Here is a 27,120-nt window from a genome sequence, read left to right as displayed (position 1 = left end):
GAGAAGGGGTTCTGGTCTGGCTGAGCAAAGGCACCAGAGAGAGCCAGCTGGTATTGCCTGGGGGGGAGTTGTGTTTCTTTCTTGTACCCCGTGTCATTAGTATTGTTGCTATTGCTGTTCATTTTCTTATCTCATTGCTGTTTCCAGTAAGTTGTTCTTATCTCAGCCTGTGATATTTGTCTTTTTTTGCCTCCAATTCCCCCACTAGAGTGCTGCAGGGGGTGGGGAAGTGGGGAATGGGCAGAACGTGTTTTTAGTGGGAGTGCTAATCTGGAGAACACCATCCCCAAACCATGACAGATACTTATCAGGGGAGCTTTAAACTCCCAGTTCTATTTCTTATGGTCTTTACCTCAATATCTCTCCCTTGTCTTTAATAAAGTTATTTACAAAGCAGAAGGATCTCTAACATGACCCATTTTTTGGGTTTTTTTTTGCTAATTGTGAACAGAATCAGAACAATTGTAAATTTCAGAGACCCCAACCACAGCAGCCCTGAACAGCTGTCCACAGCAGCCCTTGGTAGTGTCATGTTCTGCCCTCAGTTAAGCACTCCCTGGCTGAGGGAATATGCCAGGAAAAACTCAATTTTCTTTACTAAAGCATTTTCTGGCTTTAGTTTTTTAGAGCCAGCCCAGAAGAATATGATCCTATGACTATTTACATATCTGCTTGGGTTGATGTTTTACCTACATGTCATTATTTCAAGAATTTTTCATTTTTTTCTTTTAACAAAAGCCAAAGTCTTTTAAAAAATCACCTTCTTGTTATTTTTTTTGCGTGTTTTCTATGAAGAAGGTGGACAGAAGTAGAAAAAATCAATGGATCCTATCTGAGATCCCTGCATAGGATGGAAATCAATCAGAGAAATATACAATTTTCACACAGAACAACTACTCAGTGCTATATTTTGGTAAAAGCTTTTACTGGAAAGGGTCTGTTTTCTTTGAGCATATTTTTTTCTTCATCAGAAAACTGAAAAATAACCATTTTCTGTCGCAGGTGGGGACCAGACTAGTTTTGGCTCTTCTCAAGGAGAGCTCAGAGGAGTTCTGTAATTAAACTTTCCAAATACAAAAATCATGACAAGCCCCTACCTTTGTTTGAAGTATGATTATTTTAGTTAATAATCAGATGCAGATATATTTAGATCTGTCGTAAGTGGTTGCAATTCCTTGGAACTCCATGAAGCCCCAGCTGCTGGGGCAGTTTGAACTGGTCAGTGCCCTTCATCACTACTCACCACCATGTCTTCCCAAAATCTGTTAACTCCTTTGTCACCAGATTTACAAATAAAATATCAGCTAAATTATAGATCTGCAATAAATTATGTATAGCCATTATTTCCAAATAATAAATTCAGAGATTTTTAGTACGAGTGGATGATGTTTTGTAAAATATTCCTTTCAAAATCACAATTTTAGCCAATGAATTTTTTTACCCAATTATTGCTCTTGGAAAAAAAAAAATCTTCATTTTGGAAAAATCTCCTACATTTCTCATAAAGGTGTTTTTAAATCTTCAGTTTTGTGGGCTTTTTTTCCTAATATCTCTCATTAATCAATTTGTCATCTGTAAAGGACAGGAGAGAAAAGAAGCAAAATGGGACAAACCAAGGAATTCCTATAATAATAGTCTCACATGCATTGTTCTGTTTCAAAGACGCAAAGAATTAGTCTTTCTGCTTGTTTAAATTTTGAAAGAAATATCAATATTGCTTCTCGAAAAAAATTAATTATTGATAAAAAACATGAAACAAATCAGGTCATTGATTAAAAAAATTATTTTCCTCAAGAAAATAATTTCAAAACTTTTGCCTGAGATATTTTGTTTGGCAAGAATTGCATGTTAAGTTGCTAAGACAGCTTGTTTTCCCATTCCTAACTTAACTCGGAAATACTACATTTTATTTAATCATTTTGGGTTTTAATAATTCTACAGGTTTGTACAGTAATGAAACCAGGCAAAACACTTTGTGCTTCAGGAGCAGAACCAGAAATTCAAAGATGCAAAATAGAATTCAGTATCATTTTATTATACTTGTTTTACTATAAAAACTCATTGTGGCACTTTCTGATAATATTTCTTTGAATGTTACAAAAAGAAACCCCTGGAGGTTGAAGTAATTCCAGTTATTTACATATTAAACTGAAGAGCAATGTTGATTGGGTTTTTATTCAGTTATATCACTTAAATATGTACTTTTTTTGTAAGGATTTGCCATGTGCTATTACACTCAAACTCACAATGGTGAGTCTGTCTATCTGTGATGCTGTCTATCTCTACAAAAACTCAGTGTTTATGTGCAATATGGACATAGGCAAACAGATGGCTATATAACATATGCAAATGTGACCATAAAAACTAGATTCCTTTGTTTAGAGGCCTGACTAGATAGGTGTCAGCTCAATGGTGTTTCCACCCTTTTCTGGAGTGAAGTTAAGTGGGGTCACTTTGCTATTTTCCTGATTAACAAAGGAATAGCAACACCAAAGAATACTGCTGCGTCGTACAAGGGCTCCAATTGTTTCTTTTTGTTTGTTTGTTTTTTCCCCCCCATTGTATTTTATAGATTTTATTTTGCATTGGTTTTTCTGCCTGGAGCCTATAAACTCCAATGTTTTTAATTAGAAAGTTCTCCATGTATAGATAAATGTGGCAGAATTCTTTTCACACAGACTTATAAACAAATAGATATATGAAAGCTCTTGGGTTACAATCTGGATGATTTTATTTTCTTGCATTCCTACTTAACCTGTCCTTGAATGTCTGGTAACAGGACCTACAGCTCCCTTCCTGGAAATTCTGCATGACAGACAGGACTTCTACTCAGAGCACTTCTCTTGGTTTTACCCTGCTTTTCTCAGTTGCTGTGAACAGTGGGTTTCCCCTGGGATCCAGTTTCCCCTGCCTTCAGGGATTCAGCAGAGATCTGGTGCTGTGAAGTGTTTCTCCTGTTGTACATTATCATTTCTTTACTCCTTTATCCATCACACCAAATAAATGTCAGAAAAACAGGACAAGGGCTACTTTGTGCCTCTGATAAATACCTATACTCTGGAGCATTATTTTGATACACCCAAAAAAATATTTTACTGAAATTTTCATGTTGGGGAGGTACACAGTTTTGGATACTTCACCTCTAAGAAATATTTCACACAGATCTACTTCCATCCAACATGTCTGTGTTGGAATAGTGAGAAAAATAGGTAGTCATACTTGGCTAAAAAAAACTAACATCAGAAATATCTAAAATATACATTATTTTGTTGACACCAATTCTTTGTCAGAACACTCTTCACTAAGAAGGAAAGTCTATTGCATCAGACATTTTAAATGGGAAATGAGAATGTCTTGTAGAAAACAATGTAAAGTGGAAAATAAACAGGTTTTCACTATTTCTCAATTAATATATTTCAAAATGAGCCACACAGGTCACCTTTTTTTTTTTCCCACCACACCAGTTATACTAAAGGATTAGAGGACTTCTGCTATATGTTGGCATTTGTTTATTAAGGTTCTATAAAGAAATGCTTAATAACTCTTTACCAAAGTTTAATACTTAGTGGTTGTCTTCTTCATGGACAGTGTTCTTTTTGCTTGAAGTTTTACAAGTTTTCATTTAATCTGTCTTTGTACAAGTTAAAAATATTCTTCATCAACATTCTATTTTTCTATTAAGACTGCTTCATGGTAACAATCAGTTTCCATGTGTAAAATGTATGTATTACATTTTTATCGAGTGGTCCCTGTTTTCTCTATAACATGGAAACACTGGCTCTCTAGCATCCTGTTTCTGCCATTAGAAGGAGAAAATCATAAAATAAAATAATTTAGGTTGGAAAATACTTTTAAGTCTATGTCAAGGTTCACAGTCAAGAAAAAATGACAGATCAGATCTGAAATTGTATGCTATGATTGCTTCTTCCCGAAACTAGATGGAGTATGTCCAAGCTGTACTATACTCAGGTGGGAAGTGGATATGTTGAAATGTTGAATAATTTTTCTGGCAGACTTTATACTTTTTTCTCCAAATATTTACTATAGAAACTTCTTAGAGCTGAAAAATCAGCACCGGCCAATTTATAAAAAAACGGAAGTGTTCCTCTGAAAGCAGCGCAAAACTAGAATTAGAAAGCATTAGGGATGGGCTTCTGTGGGGGCAATCCTTGTAAGGCCAGACTGGGAAGAGTCCTTTTTGTAAAGTTCTTGGAAACTACTTTGTAGGAAAAGTCTTCTAAAAAGGTTGGGGTGGAGGGCTTTAGATCACCTTTCAGTCCATGTCATATTTTAGCTATCCCATATCTTCATTTTAAGGAGCAGAAGAATTATGTGTACTTTTACCAAAAATGAAACTGTGGGGTTACCTCATACTGATAAGTATAATATCCAACTTACAAGCTGGCCCTATTTGTTTTACTGTTAGGCTCTATAAACTTTTGAGATTATCTAAATTTAGAAAAAAAAATTGTACTAGATATGTTTATTCACATTATAAATGTATACAAGTAATGCAGGTTGTTTCTGTTAAGGCACAATGTTGCAGACTGGTTTAGTTTGTGAATGCCACGTGAACAAAATCTTGAAATTTTTATGTACTGAATATTCAGGTTCTCAGGTATCAACATTATTTGTAATTTAATGATCAGGATTTTCCTTATATTTGATTGACAGTTTGCAATACTTCCTTCTACACAAAGCAAAGAGAGTTTTATTAGGAACCATGGGGAAGGCATAATTATAGGACCACAAGTCAAGATTAGAACTGCTATTTTAAAGAGAAGGTGTGCCAGATAAGGCATGCTGTGGTAATTAAGTCCACAACCACATGCTGTGCAATATCCTGATGATTCTTTTACACAGCATCACTCTGGCATCTTGGCCAGCCAGATAAGGTTCTCCCAGAGGAGTGATCTCTAGCAAGAAGGAATCTGGAGGCTCCGCTAGAGATAGAACACAAGTATCAGATGTACAGGGCATATTACTTTATCTGGTATAGCTTGTTTAAAGATAACACCTGCTTTTTTACCTTCACTGTGATAAAGTAAATTAGTTGTTTATCTTATAGCTTTGACTAATAATCAGTGTGGTCATGATCTGAAGCTGTTACACCACAGTACAATTTGTTCTGACAAGTTATAAACAAGGCAGAGAAATATACAGCCTAGACATACTTCGAAGTGGTGTCATGGGCCTCATACTGCAGTGTAAAACCCAATTTGGAGAATGGTGATGACACTATCACAGCTGAGGAGATCAGTTAATTTTAGAAGATGATAACAAGTATCTCACTGAGGTGCATTTTGGAGGACAGGGGTGAATAGTTTGTGACTTACCATAATCATGCCTTCTTGGTGTCTGTACTGTCTACTCTCAAGGAAAAATTCTTTCTGATTAAGTTGTTTCAGGAGATCAATACCAAAGTAAAACACAAGCCAAAAATGTTTTCAGAAATCCAGGTGTGATTTCAAGGAGTTGCTACACCTTTTTTTTCCTCCTAGAGTTCCATTTTGATTTTGAAAAAAAAAAAGGTAGAAGACCTGATGTCTTCTATCTGGTTTTGGATTTTTCTTTTTTTTTTTTTTTTTCATCTATAAGTAAAAGACAGATATGTGCTAGTAGGTGTAATCCCATGTGCAGATGATTCTTTGATTCTACGAAGCACTGGTCCTATCTAGGTCTTGTTTTTTGTGAAAGCTCAGTGGTGACCAAATGCAGCTGCTTTTTTTCCCCACATCCTTCTTGGAACCCCACAGCTTTAATGTGGACTTTACTTACTCATACTTATTTCTTTTATTGATAAATCAGGTCAACTATTTTTGGTAAGAATGAGCAAACACCACTACTGTGGAAACTAAACTGTTAACCAGAACTGCAGAAAAATTGCATAGCAGAAGCTTGCAAAGTCTTTTTGGTGTATCTCAACAACATAACTGCCTCATGATTATTGGCATATCTCCCAGCTTCCAAGATGTTGTTAGTGGCAAACAAAAGTACAGCACAGATTTATTTTGTGGATCATCTGCCATGCAAACATACTCTCACAGGCTTTACACAGTAACACATATGCAGTATTGGAATGAAAGTAAAACAAGGTTTTAGCAGTAACATTTTAGTTTTGGTGAAGAGAGCTTTTTACAGCAACTTTTCAGACAACAACAGCTTTGATTTGAACAGTCAGCTGCTGAATACTTCAGAATATCAGTATTCACCTTTACTTCTCAGTGGGTTTTACAAAATTTATTTTCATGGGGATTGTGTTGCTTATATTAACTGAATGCCTGTGTACTGTGTAACCTTTCTTTCCCATTATCAGTAAACAAACATTCAGGGATCTTATATTCTAGTGAGCCCTAATTTTTTTTCTAAATTATGTATCTCTGCCTGACCAAACTCAAACCATTTCCGTAAATGCAGCTTTTAAAAGTTGCTAAGGAACTGTTCAAATGGCTGTGTCGCCCACAGCTCCAAGGATATTTTGCCTTCCTTTTATGCTGTACTATTGTTTTGCATCTGAATCTTCCTGAAGCATGGCTTTCTAGCAGAAAAATATCTGAAAGCATTGCAATATACTGGTAAAAAGGGCTGATTTTCTTCAAATCGTTTTTTTTTTGAGACTTACAAAATCAAGCCAATTATAAACTGAAACAACTGTGACAACAGCATTTTCAGATAGCAAAAAGGATAAGTAACAATAAAAGCATCTCTTGAACAGCATTGTTTTCACAGGCTTGTGTTCATACCTCTGTCCAAGGCACATAGCGCAACTCCTTTCACTTCTTAGTTGATCCTGCCTCTGCTGAGACAGAAAAAGTGTATGTTTATGTAAGCAGGCCACTGGCATTTAAACAGCATCACTGCTATATTGAAGCCAGTTCTATATGATGCTGTGCTAAGAGCAGGGATTTGGTCTGTGGCAGACTGACATCTCCTACCTTCCCAACCACCAGACCACGAGCAGTCTGGGTATGGATTTGCTCCATATGACCGTGAATGTGTTCTTCTTTGCCTGGTGCCTTTAAAGACTGAGTGGACAAGGGCCAGGAGTGAGAGCAAGCACACATCTCATTCTTTATGATTTGGACAATGGTGTTAGGAGGCAAAGGGATCTGTAGTCTTTGCTTTCTGGATTGCTTATATTTATGGGTCAATATCTATTTAATGCAAAATACAGAGCAGAGTCAGGAATCTGAGTCCCAGCCTTTCCTTTGGATAGTACCCTTAGTGACAAATGCAGCAAATATCTTCTTTCTCCATTGCAAACCAGTCCTTGACTTGTTAATTCAAAATCAGTGCCCTCCAGTAGCTTAACAGTGTTTGATGTCCTAAGCTGGCCATTAGCTGCAGTAAAAGAGGGGGCACTCGCTATTTTCATACCTTTTGTGACATATTAGGCAGCCAAATTGCTTTTGGATGATATATTTATGCATATTATTAAATTATCTTTATCATGCCAGTGCCTTAAGCACAGACCTTTAGGGCATGTTGGCCCTAAGGCACATTTCAGTTCTCAAATTAGATATTCCCACATGAGACAGGCAGGGATTTTCTGGAGATAATCCATATGTAATCAATATAGCCCAGTATGTAATCCATATAGTCCAGTAAGACCAGCTGTTAAAATCACAGTAATGAACAAAGCTATAAAAAGTCAATTTCATCAAGTTTTGTATCTTGTCACCACTGTCATCTCTCAGGAATACCTCTGTTCAAAGCTGGCCCAGCAGATAACTCCCCTTTGCCTTCCCTCCCATGCTCAAACCTGGAAATATCTTCTTCTTTGAGGATGATCCAAGTTCATATCAGGTTGATGTGCACTTGTCAGCACACCCTTGAAGACAGGCACCAAACTGCTTAGTGATGATAAATATACCCAGAAGTGTATCTTTAAAGGAGAGGGGAAAAGGTGCTGTCAAAAACTTATGCAACAGGGATTTTGATGATGGCATATTCAAATATCTGAATTTCAGATGTCCTACCTTAGCACCTTCTTTACATCTGTGGTCTGCTGCAATTTCATGAAACTGTAAACTAGAAGACATAAGTTTCAGGAGCAATTTATGTTAGTTTATGTCCATATTCATAAAAGATAAATATGAGAATCAGGTAGAGGAGATAGAATTAAACATTTAGGAATGGATAGAGGATTACAGTATCGGGAGAACGTATAGCAGTGTATAGAAAAGGGAAACTAAAGGGAAATAATTGAACAGAGAGAGCTGGGAAATGACTGCAAAGCTGTGGAACAGCGGGAGAAGAAATGTGGCCTATCCAAGATTAAATGTATAACATTATACCAAATAGCAGCAATATTTTGGAAAAAAAAATCCAACCAGACCATTAAATTCCTAGATAAATATTATAAAAATGAAGGACCTGATTGGCCTCTTTTGCATATTAAATTTAATGGGCCTTTAACAACAAAGGCAAATAGCAAATTTGGTCTAAGGAAGAAAATAATAACAGAAGAGAAATACTAAAAATTAAAATGTTTGGGGAGAACAGTCTGGACATTTTTCTCTTGTACATTTATATGTGTTTTTTAATACATTTATATGTATTAAAATAACTTATATGTATTTTTAAATACATATGCACTTATAGGTAATAAAATACACTTGTTTGTATTTTCATTTTTAAGAGTTTATGTTTCCTAGTACAAGGAATGTACTAGAAAAAAAACATACAAGGTATGTTTTCCTATGTACAAGATATTCTTTCATGATTTCAAACTTTCCACAAATATTTTGTCTTTATTTATATTCTTTTTGCCTTCCTTTCACATCATGTTCATTTGATCATGTCAATATCTTCACCTTCATTACTGGACAGATCATTCCAACTGTAAATATGAAATAGCAACAGATGTCTTTAGAGATTTCAGTAACTGAATTAAAACAAAAGCTTTTCTGAATATTTCACCATCTTAACTTTAGGAACTGTGATGCCCATAACTAGTAAAGATAATGTTAATTCTAGCAGCACTGATGTTTCTTCAGGGTAGAAGGATGATGTAAATGCCAAGAGTAATATTTAACACTAGAAGAACAGATACGGAGAAAGCAAGCTGGGTAAATTAAATTATTTCATTTTTTGGACTATGGATCAAATTTTACAGATTCTATTCAGAGCAAGTCAAACTAAATTCATATTTCTGCAATTCTGTTAATTCTGCAGTGTTAAATCCAGTGTAAATTAGCCTCTCTTATGTGCCATATTAGCTACTTTCAACAGCTGGCATTGTCCTAAACTCTCAGAGGAGTAATAAATACTTCTTCCAAGCACTTGGACATCTTGTTCCTTGCTGTAACCCTGCGTGCAATTCTATAGTGATTTCCACCTTGAAACTTGTCTATGAGGTACCACTCTCCCACCAGCTAAAATCACTTGGGCTTTCATGAGTCCCTACCCAATGGGAATGGTACAGTGGATTTAAATGCCAGGATTTGGTCACCTCCTGGAGAGTAACCTGGCTGTGCTTACTGGTTTTAAAGCACAGGAGTTGTACATAACAGCATCTGTAATAAGAAATAACAGAGAAGGCTGCCTAGTGTGAGTAGTAATGAAACCAGGGGGGACAGCTCACACCTTCTGCACTGCATACTTCCAAATTGGGTTTGGAGCAGTATTTGCTTCTGTGCTGAGAGCATTTTGCAAGTGCATGGACGCCAGCAACAGGTGAGCTTATTCTAAGAGTGATTGAGCCAAATGGCCTGAACAGGAGATACATGGAGAGTACAGCTACGTGTCTGCCTACTTACACTGAGGATTCAAAAACCACAGGCCAGCTTTCTGCAATTTCATCCCTTTTAATGCATTTGATCCAATATAGGCAAGGTAAAATGGAACTTTAAATTGTAGGATATTTTTGTTTTCTGGAGAGAATGGTTAAGACAAAAATGGTGAATTTTTGTCTCCTGGCTCTCATGGTTCCCCAGGGAGGAGCAGGGTATGCCACTGTTTAATAGGCAGAGATTTTTCTTGCTGGTCTCTGAAAGCTGTCAGACAGAAGTGTGCAGTCAGTGGGCTATGATGCCTCTCTAAGACTTCCTCCCAGCTGTCTGCAACAGTGGCAATATTGTGTCCTGCTTGAACAGCCACCATTCACACTAGATGGGTCTGGCTTTCCCAGATTGCTGGGAGCCTGCAGTGAATTCCCCCGAACACGAGCATAAATATCACTATAGTAATCGCTGGCAAGGACTGTCACAATTCAGTAACAATATTTCCCTTAACAATGCTGTTTTCACACCTATTTCCTAAGCAGTTTCCTTAGGAGCTAAAACTGTCCAAGGTCAGGTAACTACATGGAAAATCCATGCCACTCCGTGTACAAGGGCAGTAGATATCCCAGGATGTAACACGAAGCAGAAAACAGCAGCCACTTGTAAGCTGTCTGTAAATTGTAGTCTTAAACAGGGGTCCTTAATACGCTTTATACCAAGGAAATAATTAATTAATTGTGAGTCTGTGCTACCTACATCTGCAGTGCAAAAACTCCCAGCGGAATGAACAGAAGCACAGGGACCCAGAGCTCTATCTCCTGTTCCATCTCCACCTCAGTGCCTGGCTCGCTTCCCTACTTTTCATGTGCCATACACTGCTCTGCAAACATTACTTTGCAAACATTATGTAGGTGGGCCTCACAACATCCCTGTGAGGTAATTAAACAGAGAAACCTCACACTGCAAACAGGGAAAGGGAGGCTCTGAGCTTGCCTTTCTTACCAGGTCAAATGGGATAAGAAGTTTCACAGTAATACAGACAGTTTCAGGGCATTGCTATATTTTAGCAATTGTGAGGACTGTGCTAATCTATGGGGTTTGATTTGATTCACAGAAATTTCATCCTCCCAGGGTGGACTTGGTCTCACTCCATTTGTCACTGTGGGCTGCTTTGGAGACTACACAAAATTTAATATGATTGATGTCAACTGCTTTGTGACAGTAGGCAACAAAGAACTGTCCCTGGTTTCATAGTTTGCTAATGTCCAAACTGTGAAATTCAGAAAACTGTGAAGTTCAGAAAACTTCACAGTTTTATTGTCCAAATGTCCAAACTGTGAAGTTCAGAAAACAATTATGTTTTACTAAATCTGTGAAGATAACTATATTCCAGACAATATTTTGTCTTAAATGGAAGCACTGATCAGATCCAAAAAATGGATGTAAAAGGACTATATAGCAAAGTATTAATTTATGATTATATTTGAAAGTACTTTTCACAAAAACATGAATTTAAATTTTTTATTCAGGTCCTTATTCTAAATTATGTCCCAAGACTGGTCTGATCTGCTGGTCTCCACCTCTTCTGCAATCTGGAGCTGTTGCTATCAGTTATTTGGTTTACTCTTCAGAAAGCTAGGTAAACATTGTGAACCGAAGAGCTGTGGCTGTAGCTTGTTCACGTTTTCACATGTAAATTCACATTTGTTCATGTACATACTGTATTCTTGGCAAAACATTTTCCTCTCCTTTTTAATAAGCTGAAAAGAGGTTTAAAAATATGTTAACCTCTTCTAGTTTAGAAGGAGGTCAAGATATATGGAAATTTTAGTGTTCTGGAAGCAGAAATCACTGATGTCACTGGCCAACAACATGTGTTTCTTCAAAGGCTTGATGATGCTCTCTCACTGAGAGTAAAGCTACTTTATTGTGATGATGCATGGAATAAAGAGTGTTTCTGGCAGACTTTGAACATATCAGTGTTTTAGTATAAAGGCTATTGGCGCTCTTAGTAATCTCTGCAGGAGACGAGGTAAAATAGTTTGTTCCTTTTTGCTGAGTGACAGATATCAGGTCTCCCACAGGTAAGATGAGTTGCCAGGATTTGAAACAATGGTTGGACAAAATTTTTAAACATGGTTAGAAAAAGCCGTGGAGATATACTTTTGTGATTACTGTGCTGTGCTTGATCTAACTATGGAGGGCTGAGCACTTTTTTAAAGAAACCTTGAGTTTTCACTGTGCCTTGTGGTTTTGGCAAAGTTTGATGAAGAACCCTCTAACAGCATACTTTCCCCATTATCTCTTCTCAAGCAATCCCTGCATGCTCCAAATTTTCCCTTTTAAAATATCATATTAATCCTTTATGTAGCTGGCTGGTGGGTGGAGATACTCATGTCCTGGACACTTGTGGTGAAGGCCAACAGAGGAGAAAAGGTTGCCCTGCCTTGTGTTTATTTTGTGAAAATGTTCAGGAACAAAATCATAAAATATTTATTTTATGTATTGTTTCAAGTATTATGCAAAACCAATAAAAGTAAGTTGAAAGAAAACATCAGCATTTCTGATTTTAAATATCAAAGGACAGGAAATTCTCCATCCTTGATTTTCCATTGGGATTATAGCAATTTACTGTTTTGAAATTCCCTGCTTTAGTATGATATAATGTGTAAAGGATAAGCAGGACAAGGATGACATTGAATTTCATCTTTGTTTAGTTTCAGGCAGACTACATCATGGCTATCACACCATTGAAAGGTGACATCCGTAAGCTTCCAAAGATATCACAACCTAAACACTTTTTGATATTGGATTAACATCCTTTCCATGAGAATGACATATTTTTAATCTTATTCCAGGTTTCTGTGTTATTACAATAGGTTTTTTTAATCCCTTCTATACAGTCAACAGATAAAAATAAATGTGTGATCAAACAAGGTCGAATCTCCATGTTGAGAAGGGAGGTGAACTTAGGACAGAGCTTTCTCTCATAAAGCAATATAACAGTGGGAAAACCACCATACTTCAAAATACTAACCACACTGGTCCATGTCATATTTGGAGACATTGCTGTTAGTGAGCACCAACAAAAGAGCTCAGTAGCAGCTAAGCAGAGACAGTTTAAACAGAGGTGAGCAGTCAGCCTTGAATGAGGGGCTAGGTAATCACAGTAATGTCCAGAAAGCCACGGATGTGCTATGGCTTTGATTTTTGGTGGACATTCAGTGATGAACAGGATCTGTTATTTAACTCATATCTGTTTAAAACAGTAGAAGACAGCAGTTTTGTTTAATGATGGTGGCTTAGGAGTTAGGTTTAGAGAGGAAAGCTGCCTTTCTGCTCATCAGAAAAGTAGGGATGAGTCTTGCTTGGGATCTGAGTTGATGGCTGCTGTCTCTTTTGGCAGCTGTCTCTTCTGTCTGCACAATGGGGGATTGCTGAGTGTTTTCTGCATCAGTCCCTCTGTTTGAAAACTGGAATTTCTAAGCAGCATTAGTACAGGTGTCAGTAGACCTTCTAATTTGGCTGGAGCGTGATTTCCAATGGCCAAAGAGGGCTGTCTGTCATCTGTAGATCAATTTGTCAATGGCTGAAAACTGAGCTACTCAAGTAGCCAACTTCCTCTGTTAGAGAAATCTAACATTTCTGGCAAACAACCTTTTTTTTTTTTTTTTCATTTACAGAATCTAATATTGCAATGGATGTTTCCCAATGCACTGAGGAAGGAGGCCCCAGACAGTTGTGAAATATCACACTAAATACAAGAAAAACATTGAAAAACCCACACAATAACTTTCTTATTCTCCTTTTGGATTACTGTGCATCCAGATGGGAAGATTATTTTGACTTAGAGGTTTTTTCAACTTAAGGAGTTTCTGCTTGGTGATTGTTTTCAAAATTAGAATCTCTTTGGTTTCAGTTTTAGATCTTGTTACAAAATCTGATTTTTCTGGAAACAGAAATTTCATCAGGATAAGCCCTTCTGTGTTTCCCCTTGAAGGGAAATCCTCATACACATTTTTGTCCAAATCAAAATAGTTTCATGCAAAATGAATGTGTCAATACAAAATACAACACACACCACCTGATCTGCAGTGCTGGCAGTGCTCACCCTCTCCCCACAGTTCCTTTTGCTGTCAATATGTGATTCTGGCTGATACTCCAGGGACTTATCCAGTGGCTTTCAGATGGGGAGGGAGGAGTGTGGGGGTTGGTTTGTGCGGTCATCTTTAGACAAACAACCACTGTTGTATCAGCCAGGGTCTTTACTCCCTCTGCAGATCAGGGTCAAACAGAGGCTCCCGTGCTGACCGAGATGTTACCTGTATGTGCTGGATTTACTTGCTATAGGTTCATAAGGAAGAAAATACCCAACAAGCACAGGACTATTTTAATAACCATGCTCTTAAGTCACCCAGGTGCCTTTCAAGAATAAAATCTTCAGAGTTTCTGATCTGATGTGACATTTGTTTTCAAAATACCTCCCCTCAAATCTGATTTTTCTAGCCTAAGTTGCTTAGTTGCCTTTATAAGGTGAGAGTGCTCATCACTATTAATTCCTGTATTTAGTCATCCATTACTCAACAAGATAAATGTAATCATACTGTTCATGTAAGAAATAGCACACAGAATCACAGGCAACAGGAATGTTACTCCCTGCTCTCTGAGTGGGCTGGTGACCTTTAGCAAGTTTGTGTAAGCAGTGCTTTCCTCCTTTTCCCATCTGTACAGTACCTAACTGCAAAGTCTTGCCTGCCTCAAGGGTAATGTAAAATAATATTGTAAAGAAAAAACGAACAAAAAATTGAAAGAACAACAAGGAAACAATTACAAAAATCACAAGAGATACCAAATGTTTTTCAATAGCAGAGACATGTTTAAAACTCATTATATTGTTTCTGTCAGGCTCAGCGCGACAGCTGCTGCAGTCACTTTAGTCAGTAGGTTAACGTTTCATTGCCAGCATTCAAATAGGAGAAGTGTCTCTGGGCAGAATTTTCTGGGCAGAATTTTCACCCGAGTTATTAATTAAGATCATGTAGAATAAAATGAACAGCACCTTAAGATTTCAAAATAAAGTCAGCAAAGACAATTAGATACAACTTATTACTTATGTATTATGTAAAATCTGTTTTGAAATAATTTTTTAAAATGCTAGGAAAGTAAGGTTAAACAAAGTTTCTAAAAGCTGTAAAGAAAAGTCATTGCTCCTCCTTGTAAAAATTATGTGGATGAACCACTTGTAATATGTGCAATTTTATCAGTCACGTGGCTCAGGAATATTGCAATATATGGGAAACCATGACTCATTTGTAAATAATGACAAAGGTGTGCCATATGTAAATACTAAAGATACCATAATAATGTATAAATGTTTTCAAAAGAGAATTCTTAAAAAGAAGTGCTTGCCAGTTCTGGCAAGCAAAGTGCTTCTTCTCCTTGCTCTCAATCACTGAACTGCACAACTTCTAAATATACCACTGCTTCCCACAAAGTACAATTTACTCAGCAAACCTTATCTCCGTGAAATTATAAATGTATTTTTATGCTTCATTATAAGAATTGTATTTTATGTATAAAGGTATATAACAACATAATATAGGAAAATGGGAAACATTATTTTACTTACTGCTTTATCATTTTTTAAAGCTGAGAGGAAAAAACAGGATTTACCCCTAGCTTCAGAAAAGGTTTTCTTTTTACTGTGAAGAAAATGGCATATTTTCCTTTGGCTGTTAGTGAGCCTTGCAGATGTATTCTGCTATTCACCTCATACTCTTCCCAAGTGGTTAATTAGTCCTAATAATGGTGGCCATAGCAGTATTAAAAACATCTTTTTAATTCCTTTACAAAACACAATGAATTTAGAGCTATTAAACAGTCCATGCTGCCCTCCCTCTATGACCAAACATTCTGGATATCCCACATCCCAGTGAGACCATTGGCAACTCCCTTAGCTCTGCTTCCCTGACAGCCACCTTACTGGAAAATATTTTTCCAGCTGTGCAGATCCAACTTCTAACATTCAGGATTCATGCTGATTTTAGGATCCATATGTGCAGCCAGTGTTTACACTAAGAGTCAGCTAAATCTTTCTAACTGCATTTGATGACGAGTTAGGCATCCAGGCTTTTCTCTGTAATCAGGTGGGTTAAATAAGTCCCTAGAAATTTCTCTCTCTCTTTCTTTATGCACATCTAGAAAAAATCTAGAGCTCAGTTCCCTCAAGTGAGATTCAAAAAAGCCCAGCATAGTTTTAAATATTATGTTCATGTTAAATCCTGAGAGTTTTATAAAACAGACTTCTACCAATAGACTTCATTTAAATAAATAGCTTAGTAAGACATTCAGTATCTTAGCAATTGTTTGAAAATATAGAGAGAGAATTATTTTTTCCTGAAGCCTATCATATAAAAATTGGGAATTAAAGGAAAAAAATCAAAACCAATTGGTTTTGAATCCCATCTTTAACATAAATACATAATAGCAGTCACACTTAAATAGCACAAGACAAAACCTAACAGATCTGAGAATAAAATCTTCTGAGAACAAAATTATAGATAATGAAGCCAGTTTCTGCTTTGGAGGACCAGTTAAAGAATAAACTATGTATGCAGGTATTAGTCACACTGCTTGATATGCCCACTGCATGAAACTCAGCTGTGTGGTGATAAGAGTGGTAACAGACACTGAAGAGAGATAATGCCATGTGTATTAGTCAGAATCAAATTGATTAATACTAAAAATGAAATGGATTGTCTGGTTTTGTATAAACAGGTAGGAGATATATGATAGAAACTCCACCAGTGAAATGTTCACCATGTTGACTTTGGCAGGTAATAGTGGAAGATATGAGCAAGGGCAGGCCAAAAGGCAATCTAAGATTATTCCCATGACAACAGAGGTTAACAGGTTAACATTTCTCGATTCTACAGATGAAGTGCAGTTCTCAGTTTTCCCCCCAAAAAGCAGTATCCAGTTAGATAGGGAGTAACACCAGACGTCTTTGCCTCTTTTGCAAAATTTTTGAGGTTTACTAGTTACAGCAGGAAGACATCTCTTCAAGAGAACAAATCCAGATGGAAGGAGGGAACCACACTCAACTGAGTCCTTCTTTAACCTTTATTTAGATCACATAAATAGTAGGTGGTGTCGCCTCTTAGCAAAGTCTGAAAGAATAGTAACTACTTCCTTTATCCTGTTTCTGTTGCAAAGAAAGCCAGTTTAGAGAGGTATTCTATGAAATTAATTTGTATCCTGCTTATTTTAATAAATGTTACCTTTCTTATATAAAGTGCTTTACTGTATGTTGTAGTTAAAATGTGAGGTACATATTTCTACTTTTCTGCTTCTTATTTCTACTGGAAAATGCAGTTGTTCATAATCAAGTCTAAAATATTTTAATGTTTTTTATTTATGAAAACTTATTAAGAAAACAAAGACTGGCAGGTAAAATGCTTGCAGTAGAGTGTCTTCAGAGGTCTCTTACCCTCCAATATGATCAGGATATTGTTTGAATTACCTATGGAAGTGATTCTATAATAAAATTTCAGACTTGTTTTAATATCTGCTCTCAAAACAGGATTATAGCAGCAATTGCAGATAGCTGTGAAGCCATGATGGCTTTATTTTCTCTAGATTAGAGATTGATGGCTCAAAAAGACCTTGAGTGCAGACCAGGGAACATTTTGTTCCCATTAAGTGTTTTTGCTGGTTTTTATTCCAGTTATTTATGCAGTCTAAAATAAGACTCTTTAGAATTAAAAGCTTGTACAATTTTTGTAGAAAGACTCAACCGGCAAATCACTTGGGAAGGCCTTGGGACTACCAGAGAAGAAGGAAGATACCCGGGCAATTAATTCCTTGTGTAAACTCCTGGGTGTTTCATTCCTTGTGTGAACTCCTACGATGAGTTTTACCACGGTAAAAGAAACATTTGTAGGTACTTTGTCCTTTTCTTTTACCTTCTCAAGGGTAAGCATAGATGTAGTCTTGGTGAAGAGATTATAATCAGAATATGTTCAGAAGTGAAAGAAAAGAGCAGTTTTGTGCAATACTTGCCATCAATAGACCTATTTAATACTGATGGTTCCACACATAAAACAAAACAAAACACTCTGCTTCTGGGAATTATTTTCAGGGAGAAAATTAGTCTTCTTAGTATTACTCCAAAAGACTGCAACCTTGGAAACAGTAGCTAATGTGTCAAAATAATGTGGATTTTTTGTATCTGAAATATGTTCATAAGGATTACTGCAGTAGTATCTAAGTATTTCCTGATGATATAATGGCATTTGTATGGCTCCAGATGTTATTAATCCCACTTTGAAAGTTGAAAAAGAGACATTAGTACCAATAACACTTTAATGCAGAAGATGTTCTTCCACAATGTCTAATATGAAAATTTTTAAAATGCAAATTTTTTCCTGTCAAAACAACACTTACTGTTTTTTAGCTCCATATGTTCCGCACATAGAAACATGATGTATGCTGGCTGTACTTGAGTTTATAAAAGCTGTGTTTTCGGTGTTAAGGTCACTCAGTTTTTTGGTTTGATTTCCTCTTCTAAGATGCAGTGGTATAAGAGTATCACTGAACCACAGAATGGCTCAGGTTGGAAGGGACCACAGTGGGTCATCTGGTCCAACCTCCCTGCTCGAGCACATCCTAAAGCACATGGCACAGGATTGAATCAAAAAAGTTCTTGAATCTCCCAGTGAGGGAGATATTCAATGAGTATTGCATGTAAGTTCAACAAGTACTTCTAATGAATAGCTATGACTGTAGAAGCATGTGTTAACAAGCTAAATAGATGCCCATTTTTCCAATATGTGTTTGGTAACATGCTGGGCATGTGCCCAAAAAATTTGTTACCGGGCCAATTTTGCAGAACTATTGAAGATAGCACTTAAATATTAATACTGCTTGTAGTGGCAAGAGCTTTAAAACAAGTACAGTGCAGGAGAACTCAAAATGTAATGTTTGAAAAGTATAACCAGGATCAAATTTGGGTAAGTGGCTGGCAATAAACCCAGGAGATACTGTGTGACACGAGCTATTCATGTCGTGACGCATTGAAATCATCTAAACAGCTAATCAAAGGAGGGCCTGTGGCCATCCTTTAGTAGTGTCCTCTTTGCACAGAAATTGGGCCTGGGGCTCCTTCAGGCATTGCAGAGCCTCAAAGTGTTGCAGAAGGAACTTCCTTCATACAAAGTTTTCTTGCCCAGTTCCTTACGGATTACTTATGGATTACTGCCTTCAGACCCAGGCACTGTGTGGGGCACAAGCAAGGAACTAGGGAAAAGCATTTTCCTGCCTTCTCCCTCTAAGTGCTCTGTTTTCACTTCTGCTGAAGCTGTCAACTTGACAAGATCTTCCACATGTGTTTTCAGGTTTGTTTGATGACTTCTAACTCTCTCCTATGTGGTTTGTTTGGTCCAGTGCCAGTTCTGTTACCTAAGTGTGCCAGAAAGTGAGTGAAAGCAGTGGACTCATGGGCACATTACTTAATTGTAGGTATGCTTTTGGCATGGGTTGTTCTCACCAACTTCTATTCCTTAAAAATTAAGCTCTAGAAAGGATGAAACAAGACTGCCCCAGTACATTCTAATGTTTTAGGGAACCAGGAGTGCCCAGCTCTTGAGAAGCAGGTGGCCACTGGTTCTTGGTACCGCTCAGGAAGTGTTCAGGTAGACGGTCTTGTTAGGCAGATGCCTGTGTCAACTCACTGGCACTCAGTCTTCCTGTCCTTCCTGAGACTGAGCTTTTGTTTGAAATCCATATGGTATGTAGTGGGCACACACAAACAAGCAGGTGCCAAAATTCATCCCACATTGATCTGAACAGCCTGAGGGGACTTTTCAGGAGGTTCATTCTCCCACAGACCTTTGATTTGCTTATTGGAGAGAGTGGTGAGTCAGCTGGTGCTTCCAAGGCTTTGATCCAGTAGATAGGTGGGAATTATGTGACAAAAACCCGTGGTTGAAGTTGAGACCTAAATTTTCACAAATTAATCCCATATTTTCCTCCCATTACATATTCCAATAGAAAGTGAAAGTTTAAATGGCTGTGACCATGGAAAGCAACTAGGAGAACAGCCCAGCTCTACAATTCAGAGGAGGAAAGATAATTATGTGGTTCAGGAAACGATTTAAATACAAAGAACTTTGATGTTTCACATCAGAGCAACAATAAATAGAGAGAACATATTTGCCTTTTCCCTAATACTGATATTTCCCTCCCATCTTCCCTCCTACTTAGAACTGCTTCTGTGGTGGGAGGATCTATTAGGTAATCTACAGATGTTTTACATTCTTAAATGTAAACTAGAAAACTAATTGTAATACAGGTTCATCCCATGAGGGTTACAAACTAGTCTGCTCTTTAATGTTTCTTGAATGATGGCACCCCTTCAGAACATGCCTGAAAGTTGTGCCTCACCCGTTAATGCACACTCGACTGTAACTTACTGCTTAATAAAACTCAACATTTTTATTGCTTAGTAATTCTGTATTTGGCTCCCAGTGTCCCTGTTATAAACACTTAAAAGTAAGGATGCCATATTGAAACACTGACAGATTCTCATGGGGGTCAGGGCTGCTGGCGCCTCCCTAATGAAGTCACATGCTGTTAAATTTTTTTTCCTTGACTCAAGAAGAAAACAAAGCAGTTAAACTGCTATATCCATTTTCCAGCAACATTAATCCATTTCAAACCACTCTTAATCATATTAAATCACAGGTTTGTGATAAAATGAACTGCCTAAAGGTTCACCTCAGGCTATTTAGCTCACAAACAAGATGCTGACTACTGGCAGCAATGGGCAGTTGGCAATTATTGCTCAATTTAGTTGCAATTACTTAGTTTGCTGTGTCTTCTGTTCAGAGTAGCTGAGGGTCTATAGCATGGTAGATTCCAGAGTGAAATGCAGTGCCTGGGTTCTGCTGGAGATTGACAGTGACAGTGTTGAAATGTTACTTGAGCAACATTTTAATTTCTTGGAGGGAAGAGAAACCTTCCCTTTCAGTGGGAAAACTTGGAAAGGGATGAACTCTCTGAACAAGTCTGCCCAGATATATCTATTCTACTCTGCAGAAAATCATCCAGGTGTTAATAGAACATGAATTTTCAGTTTAAGTATGCCTCAATGCTGATACTAAATAGGGAAGCTGGAAACTTTACCCATGAAATGCAGTACAACTGCAACATAATAGTTGCCATGAAATAGCAGTAATTTTAATAGCAAAAAATGTAGCATTCTGGCTTCTAATAGTATTTTAAAGGCAGTCATCAGTATGCTGTGATTACAGCATAGTTGTAAGTCGATGGACATAGACATAATAAATGCCAGTTCAAAAGAAGTGTAGTTATTTTCAGCCCAGTTTAGTGAAACCCTTAACTTGCCTAAAGTAGGTCTAAATTTTCATGTATTATATTTTATCTATAATTATTATGGGAACTGTTACTAAGTCCTTGGGAAATAGTACATAAAACCAATCACAATTTTTTATAGATCTTGGAAATTTCATTAGCTGAAAGATTATGGTAGCGTTTGCTACCAATGGGAAAATTTATACATGTAATTCTCAAGCTGTATTCATTATACACATGCTTTTATGTAAGAAAGGCTAAGTAAAATTCTTGAAGAATGCAGAGTCATCAATTCAAGATCACATGAATAGGGTAAGCTTTTGCAATTACTGTCTTCAGAGAAAATTAATCAAATAGGACCTGTTAAAATATAGTGTGATATAGAGAAAAGGAGCTTTTGTCTCTAAACAAATAAAAACTGTGGTTTTATTTCCTTTGCTAAGGCCAACAAAGACCATGGATAGAGATTCAGCAAAACTGAGAAGTATCTGACATTTAAGCGCATCTCAAGATTACAGAGTATCAGTAGGGAACTTCCTTGTTTTGCATAAAAATTGATTTAATAACTACTACATGTTATTACAAGGCTTTTATTTTGGGGGAGGTGATAGCAGAAAGGCTTCAGGTAAGAGACATTACACATCTGTCTGCTTTTGTAGTTTCTGTACTTCCTTTTGTCCCTGTCAGAGAGGAGAGGCAGAAAGGGAAGCACAATATCTTGGATACCCTACAGTTCCTACACTCTGATAGTTTATCAAGTGAATTAACCTTAAAAGTCCTCCCATGCAGCCTGAAGATGAAAGGCATGTGGCCTGACTCTGAAATACTGCCTCTAGATTTCAGCTATTTATGAGTGGCCTGTTGTTTTTATGGAAGCTTGCTAAGACTTACAAAGCAGCATTGTTTTTCACACTAGCAGATTTTACATCAATAATCCTTAGGCAAATAGAATGATGTTTTTACATGCTAGAGAAAATTATTTATGTAATTTTTAGAGGTAATGGGGAAAGGAATGTAACAGGAAAACAGAAATAGGAATAACACTAGCTTTTTTTTGCCTCTGAGATTATCCATTTATTCATAAAAGCATAGAAGCTTTTTGCTCTGCCTTTAATTCTTTTAATCAGTTGTTTATGAGTACACCTTTTGACTTTTCTAAAGGAAGAAGAAATTATATGTAGTACTCTAGGAAAAAAGAAATAAAGAAAGAGCTCTTTAACCCCACTATATTGTTATGTGGAATCTACTTCCATCTACTATTGATAAGAGCAAAACATACTAATTGAAGGTTACTTTTAAAACAGAAATCAATAGATCCTTAAAAAATATTTGGCATGCAATCAATGTGCAGTTAACACATCTCCTCTGTTTGGCGGTACAATAATCCCTGTCACCTCCTGCAAAAAGAAAATGATGCAATATTCATTGTCATGTTTGGCTGATCGTGTACATCAAGTACCTCCCTGATTATTGCCATGTTGGAAGAGACATGTGTTGAACACCATACTCAGGACATGCAGAACAAAACAAATTAGAGTGAAGAAGCGTATAAATATGGTTCTTATTCCAATAACCTTTTAAACTGGCTTTAAAAAACTTGATTATCTGCAGCTTAAAAAGGTCAAATTTCATGCCAGAAAAATTCCTACTGTATTTCTAAAACACTATACAATCTAACAAGATTAAAATAGTTAAATGCTAGATCAGTGTTAATTATATGCCTTTAATAAGTAGAAAATTAACATGCCACTTACTGCAATTTTCATGAAAAACACTTTCAGACATTTAATTGCTGAATTTTGTCATAGAAAAGAGTTTAGACCCACGTATTTCAATTACTTGATTTGCATCTTCCTCCTTAAAATGAGTAATGCATTAGTTTACCATACAGATAGGAGTTGAATAGGATTACTTCAAAGCCAGTTTTTCCATTGGTAAAATTTTCTCCACAACATTAAAAAAGAAAACAAAACCCCCTAACAAACTAAGAGCATATTCTGGCTGGGGTATGTACACCCTGTTTATTGCTACATATCTCAAATCCCCAAATGCAGCTGGTGTGAGTCCAGGCATGCTGGAAATGGAAATCCAACCTATGAATGATCACGTAATACCAGAGGAGTAACATGAGATACATTACTGCATTAGTACACAGAGAAGATTTTCCATCCATTCTCTGCATGAACCTTTTTCCTGCCAGTTATGCCCTGCTGTGTTGCAGTTTTACTTACACTGTTTCCGTACAGGGCTTCTTGTAGATGGCTGCCCATTTTCCCGTGTACTCCTCATAGTATCTTGCTAAATGGTCATCTTGCCTGAGAGCACCCTTCTCCAACAGAGCCTCTCTCTGTGGAAGATGGTGCCCATGCCTTTCAGTATTTCCCTCTTCTGACAAGTGGTTCTGGGCCATCAGAGTCATCCAGGCTGGTTTCAAGCTCTCCAATTCACTTACCTTACTGAGTTCGTGACACATTTCTTCTGAATTCCATGTTCTTTTGTCCCTATTCTCATTTTTCACTTTGTTTTATTTTAAGCTCCACTTTCAGCTGCTCCATGATTCAGTCTCTTTTCCATGGGGATATGTAAGTTCCATTCCAGTTAGTGTTTCCATTGCAGCTTTTGTAAAAGGCTTAATATCATGTCATGCACCTGATCTCAAAAAAGGGAGTAGAGAGTAGGTAATTTATTAATTCATTTTCTTACATAAATATAAAAAAATTTCACATATGTGAAAATTGCAGGCTGCAATTCTATGTGAAAATGCACCTCTATTACTGAAAATATTATTAACTGAAATCATCTATGTTTTCATTTTCTCCAGAAAGAAAAAAAACAAAACCCAGTCTAGTCCAGAGTCTGGTTATTCAAAATATATGTACAATGACAACTTGGAGGGTTGAATTTTACTTGTATTTACCCATTTCTTTGTTAAGCCTGACCAATTCAAAACACAACAGTTCTTTTAAGATTTTCAACAACAAAGGCTCTCACAATTCAGAGACATTGAACACTGGTGGCATTATTTTCAGCAGCACTGCCTCTGTGAACTCACCAGCCCAACATCGCCTATGGCAGAGCCAGTCCAACCAATACTATACTAGGCCCAGCCATGAAGCCCAAACTGAGATTTAAAGTATCCCATAATCAGGTATGTCCCATGTTGTTCCTCCTTCTCTCTCTGCTTTCTGACTGTTTGAAATTAAAAAGTAGAATAAGCAGCATCTAATGCCAAAATCCTATTTCTTCTCTCTGACTGATTCTTTACCGACTCTATAGCCAGCTTAGATGTTTTCAGGAGGGAATAGGCAGCTGATGTAAGATTAGTTTGGAAATGGATTGGGTCTGGAGAGACTTTTGGCCACATCCCATAGTACCAACCACCATGTACAAGCAGGCAGAACAAACCTAAATGGGAAAAAGAAGTAAGCCAGGAAAAGGGCAGAGGAAGCTTATCCAGTCCTGGAAGGAATTCACAGCGCTTGTGGTAAAGTCCCAGTTTAATCCTAAAGATTAAATCTTGAAATCATTCCTCACTTCTTGTTCATGGAAAACATTTGCTAACAGCAAAAGTGCGCAAACAGCCCTATTCCGTGGATGAGAAAAAGTGAGTTCCTGCCGTATTTCTGTGCCATTTTACTCATCCAGGATTCATCTAGGTCCTTTTTGATGCTCTGAGAACTTTGGTAACAGTTTATTTTTCACCCTACTGATATGTACATATGAACATTTTCTAGCAACAGAAGTTAAATTGCTGCAGAAACTTTTTTTCCTGGTATTTCCAGCTGCAGTGGTAGTGGTGAAAAATCTTCTAGGCTGACTGTTGTAAAATGATTTTCAACCACTTCTGTGGACTGTAGGCATAAAAGGAATTCAGATAAGGCTATGAACTTGTATACAGTTGTCTGAATCTTACTTGCAAAGTTTTCAAAGTTCATCCATCATCACAATGGATCCCGTGGGATGTTAGCTGGCTCTGGGCAACATTAGCCATTTTCCCAATTTCATAACGCTAGGACTGGTGAGTATTGTTAGATATTGTAAGATACCATTTGCCAGCCTGAAATGTGAAGTTTGTATAAATATGTCTGGAACATACAGTACCTCAGAGGGAATGAATCAAAAATAACCAAAGATTTTCAGAGAGCACCATAATCCAGGGGTGAGGTGGGCAGTGAATTTTGACATGCTTTTTACCATCTGTGTTTGTCTAAGTATGCTTGCTTGAGAAGAAGCAGCTGGGAGACTTCTGTGAAAAGATGCCTGTATTTTAGCATTCTTCTCAGAAGAATAAATATCAAGTTTCTGTTTCTCCTGACAAGGAGCTGGTATAAGAGCATTCATAAAATTAACTTTGAAATGCAAGGTGTTGTTTTTCTTTTTCATTGTTTCTGTAGTATGTGCTCCCACCTAGTAAGGTTAATACAGGCATCTGTTTGCTCTTTTTAGATGTAATGATATATAAAAAGACTGTGTGGGACTTTTGTTTGTTTATTTGTGTTTATTTCAGTGTGAGGGAGGTGAAAAGTTTTTAACAATAGTGAGTTCCAAATGTGTTGTTCATTTATGAAACTGCTGCTGTGTTTCATCTTCTTTGATGCTCTGAGGTTTTTTACTTACCTGGTTTGTAGGTTTTAATATTTGCTGCAATGTCACCTTTATTAATGAAAAGAAAGCAAAACAAACCCCCAGTTCTAATAATTTCACCATAGGTGCTGAAAAGAAAAAAGTACATAGGAGAGAGAAAGAAAGAGGAAGGGAAATGGACAGCTCTAGGTTATTTTTTCAAACTTTACTCACTCTGCTTTTATTCCCATTTGGTCATGAATACCAAAACCATAAGTACATAGATAAGGAAGTATAAGCCACTTTTACCTAGAAAATATGAGGCTGTCCTTAAGCCCCTCTGATGAGCTTTGAGTGTAGTGATACAAAACTGAATCTTTTATGTAGCACCTGAAAAAACCACCACTGAAGTTAGTGGATCTGCCCACTGATTGTCTTTAATTGAAGCTGGATCAAACCCATAAGCCACATCAATTATGTTTCTCCTGGCAGCTAAACTGACAGGTCTGTCTGCATAAACTCAAAAATGATATCTTTATTTCAAAAACAAGGTAACACTTCTGTATTCTCATCATAACTCTAATGATGTTCCTTGACTGGGAATATACAGGGAGACAATCACCCTCAATAACAGGGGCATTAAGCTAAGACATCAGTCTTAGCTTAAGACCGATCCAAAGGCAGTAAGACATTACCTAGTTTTCCTCAGTAAACACCCTGGAGTACAGTGTTGCAAGAAAAATTTTTTCCTCAAACTTTGGCTACTTGCAAAAGCTTTCATTTTGATATTTTTACAATGTGTCTTGAACATCTCTGGTTCCAAAACGTAAAGACAGGTATCAGAGAATGAGGACAGGGGTGCTATCACAGGGACTTTAATAAAATATATCTTTCTTTTCCCCCAGAGGTGCGGAGAAATCTCATTTGATAGTCCTGACCAGAATGCCAAATGTGTTCGCATGCTAGGTAAGGGTAAGAATCTCTTCCATTTTTTATTCAAGTGTATGGATATGAAAATATGTTTAATTGGGAATTTCTTCTTAAATGTACATGGTAATGACCATGATGATCCACAATGGCGTTTACATAGCTCATCCACATGTGATCCTCATGCAAATATTCTTTGCAATGAACTTTCAATTATTTAAACAAAGTACATATATTCCAGTAGTGTCCATGTGCGTAGATGAAAACATAGCAGTACCAACACTGTAATTGGAAGCTCTGATGAGCTGATGTCCATAACTTATATTCAAAATCTGAAAATTTGTTCTTCTAAAGACAGTATTAATTCAACAGGCATGTATAAAAAGTCTCTAAAGCAGACTTTCAGCTGCATCAGTCAGGGAAATTTCAGTAAATGTGGTTTTAGATATTTGCGCTGGTTTAGCTTTGTAGAAATTCATATTAAGTAGAAGTGCCTATTCTTTAGAAACAATGTAAAAATATTCTGCTATTC

At 37.0% G+C, this 27,120-nt stretch overlaps 1 protein-coding gene across 6 annotated transcripts in view; it reads left to right on the top strand.

Moving 5' to 3' along the window:
• The window catches only part of PDE7B (phosphodiesterase 7B), a 169,553-nt gene that overhangs the window by 27,637 nt on the left and 114,796 nt on the right, over positions 1-27,120 (top strand). For all 6 annotated transcript variants that reach the window (XM_072927033.1, XM_002194363.7, XM_030269577.4 and 3 more), the window contains one exon: positions 26,567-26,627. In XM_072927033.1, the coding sequence (XP_072783134.1) occupies positions 26,567-26,627 (61 nt within the window). The remainder of the gene's footprint in view (positions 1-26,566; positions 26,628-27,120) is intronic.

The sequence above is a fragment of the Taeniopygia guttata genome, chromosome 3 (genome assembly GCF_048771995.1).
Source record: "Taeniopygia guttata chromosome 3, bTaeGut7.mat, whole genome shotgun sequence".
NCBI lineage: Eukaryota > Metazoa > Chordata > Aves > Passeriformes > Estrildidae > Taeniopygia > Taeniopygia guttata.
This window is presented reverse-complemented; position numbering and strand designations above follow the sequence as displayed.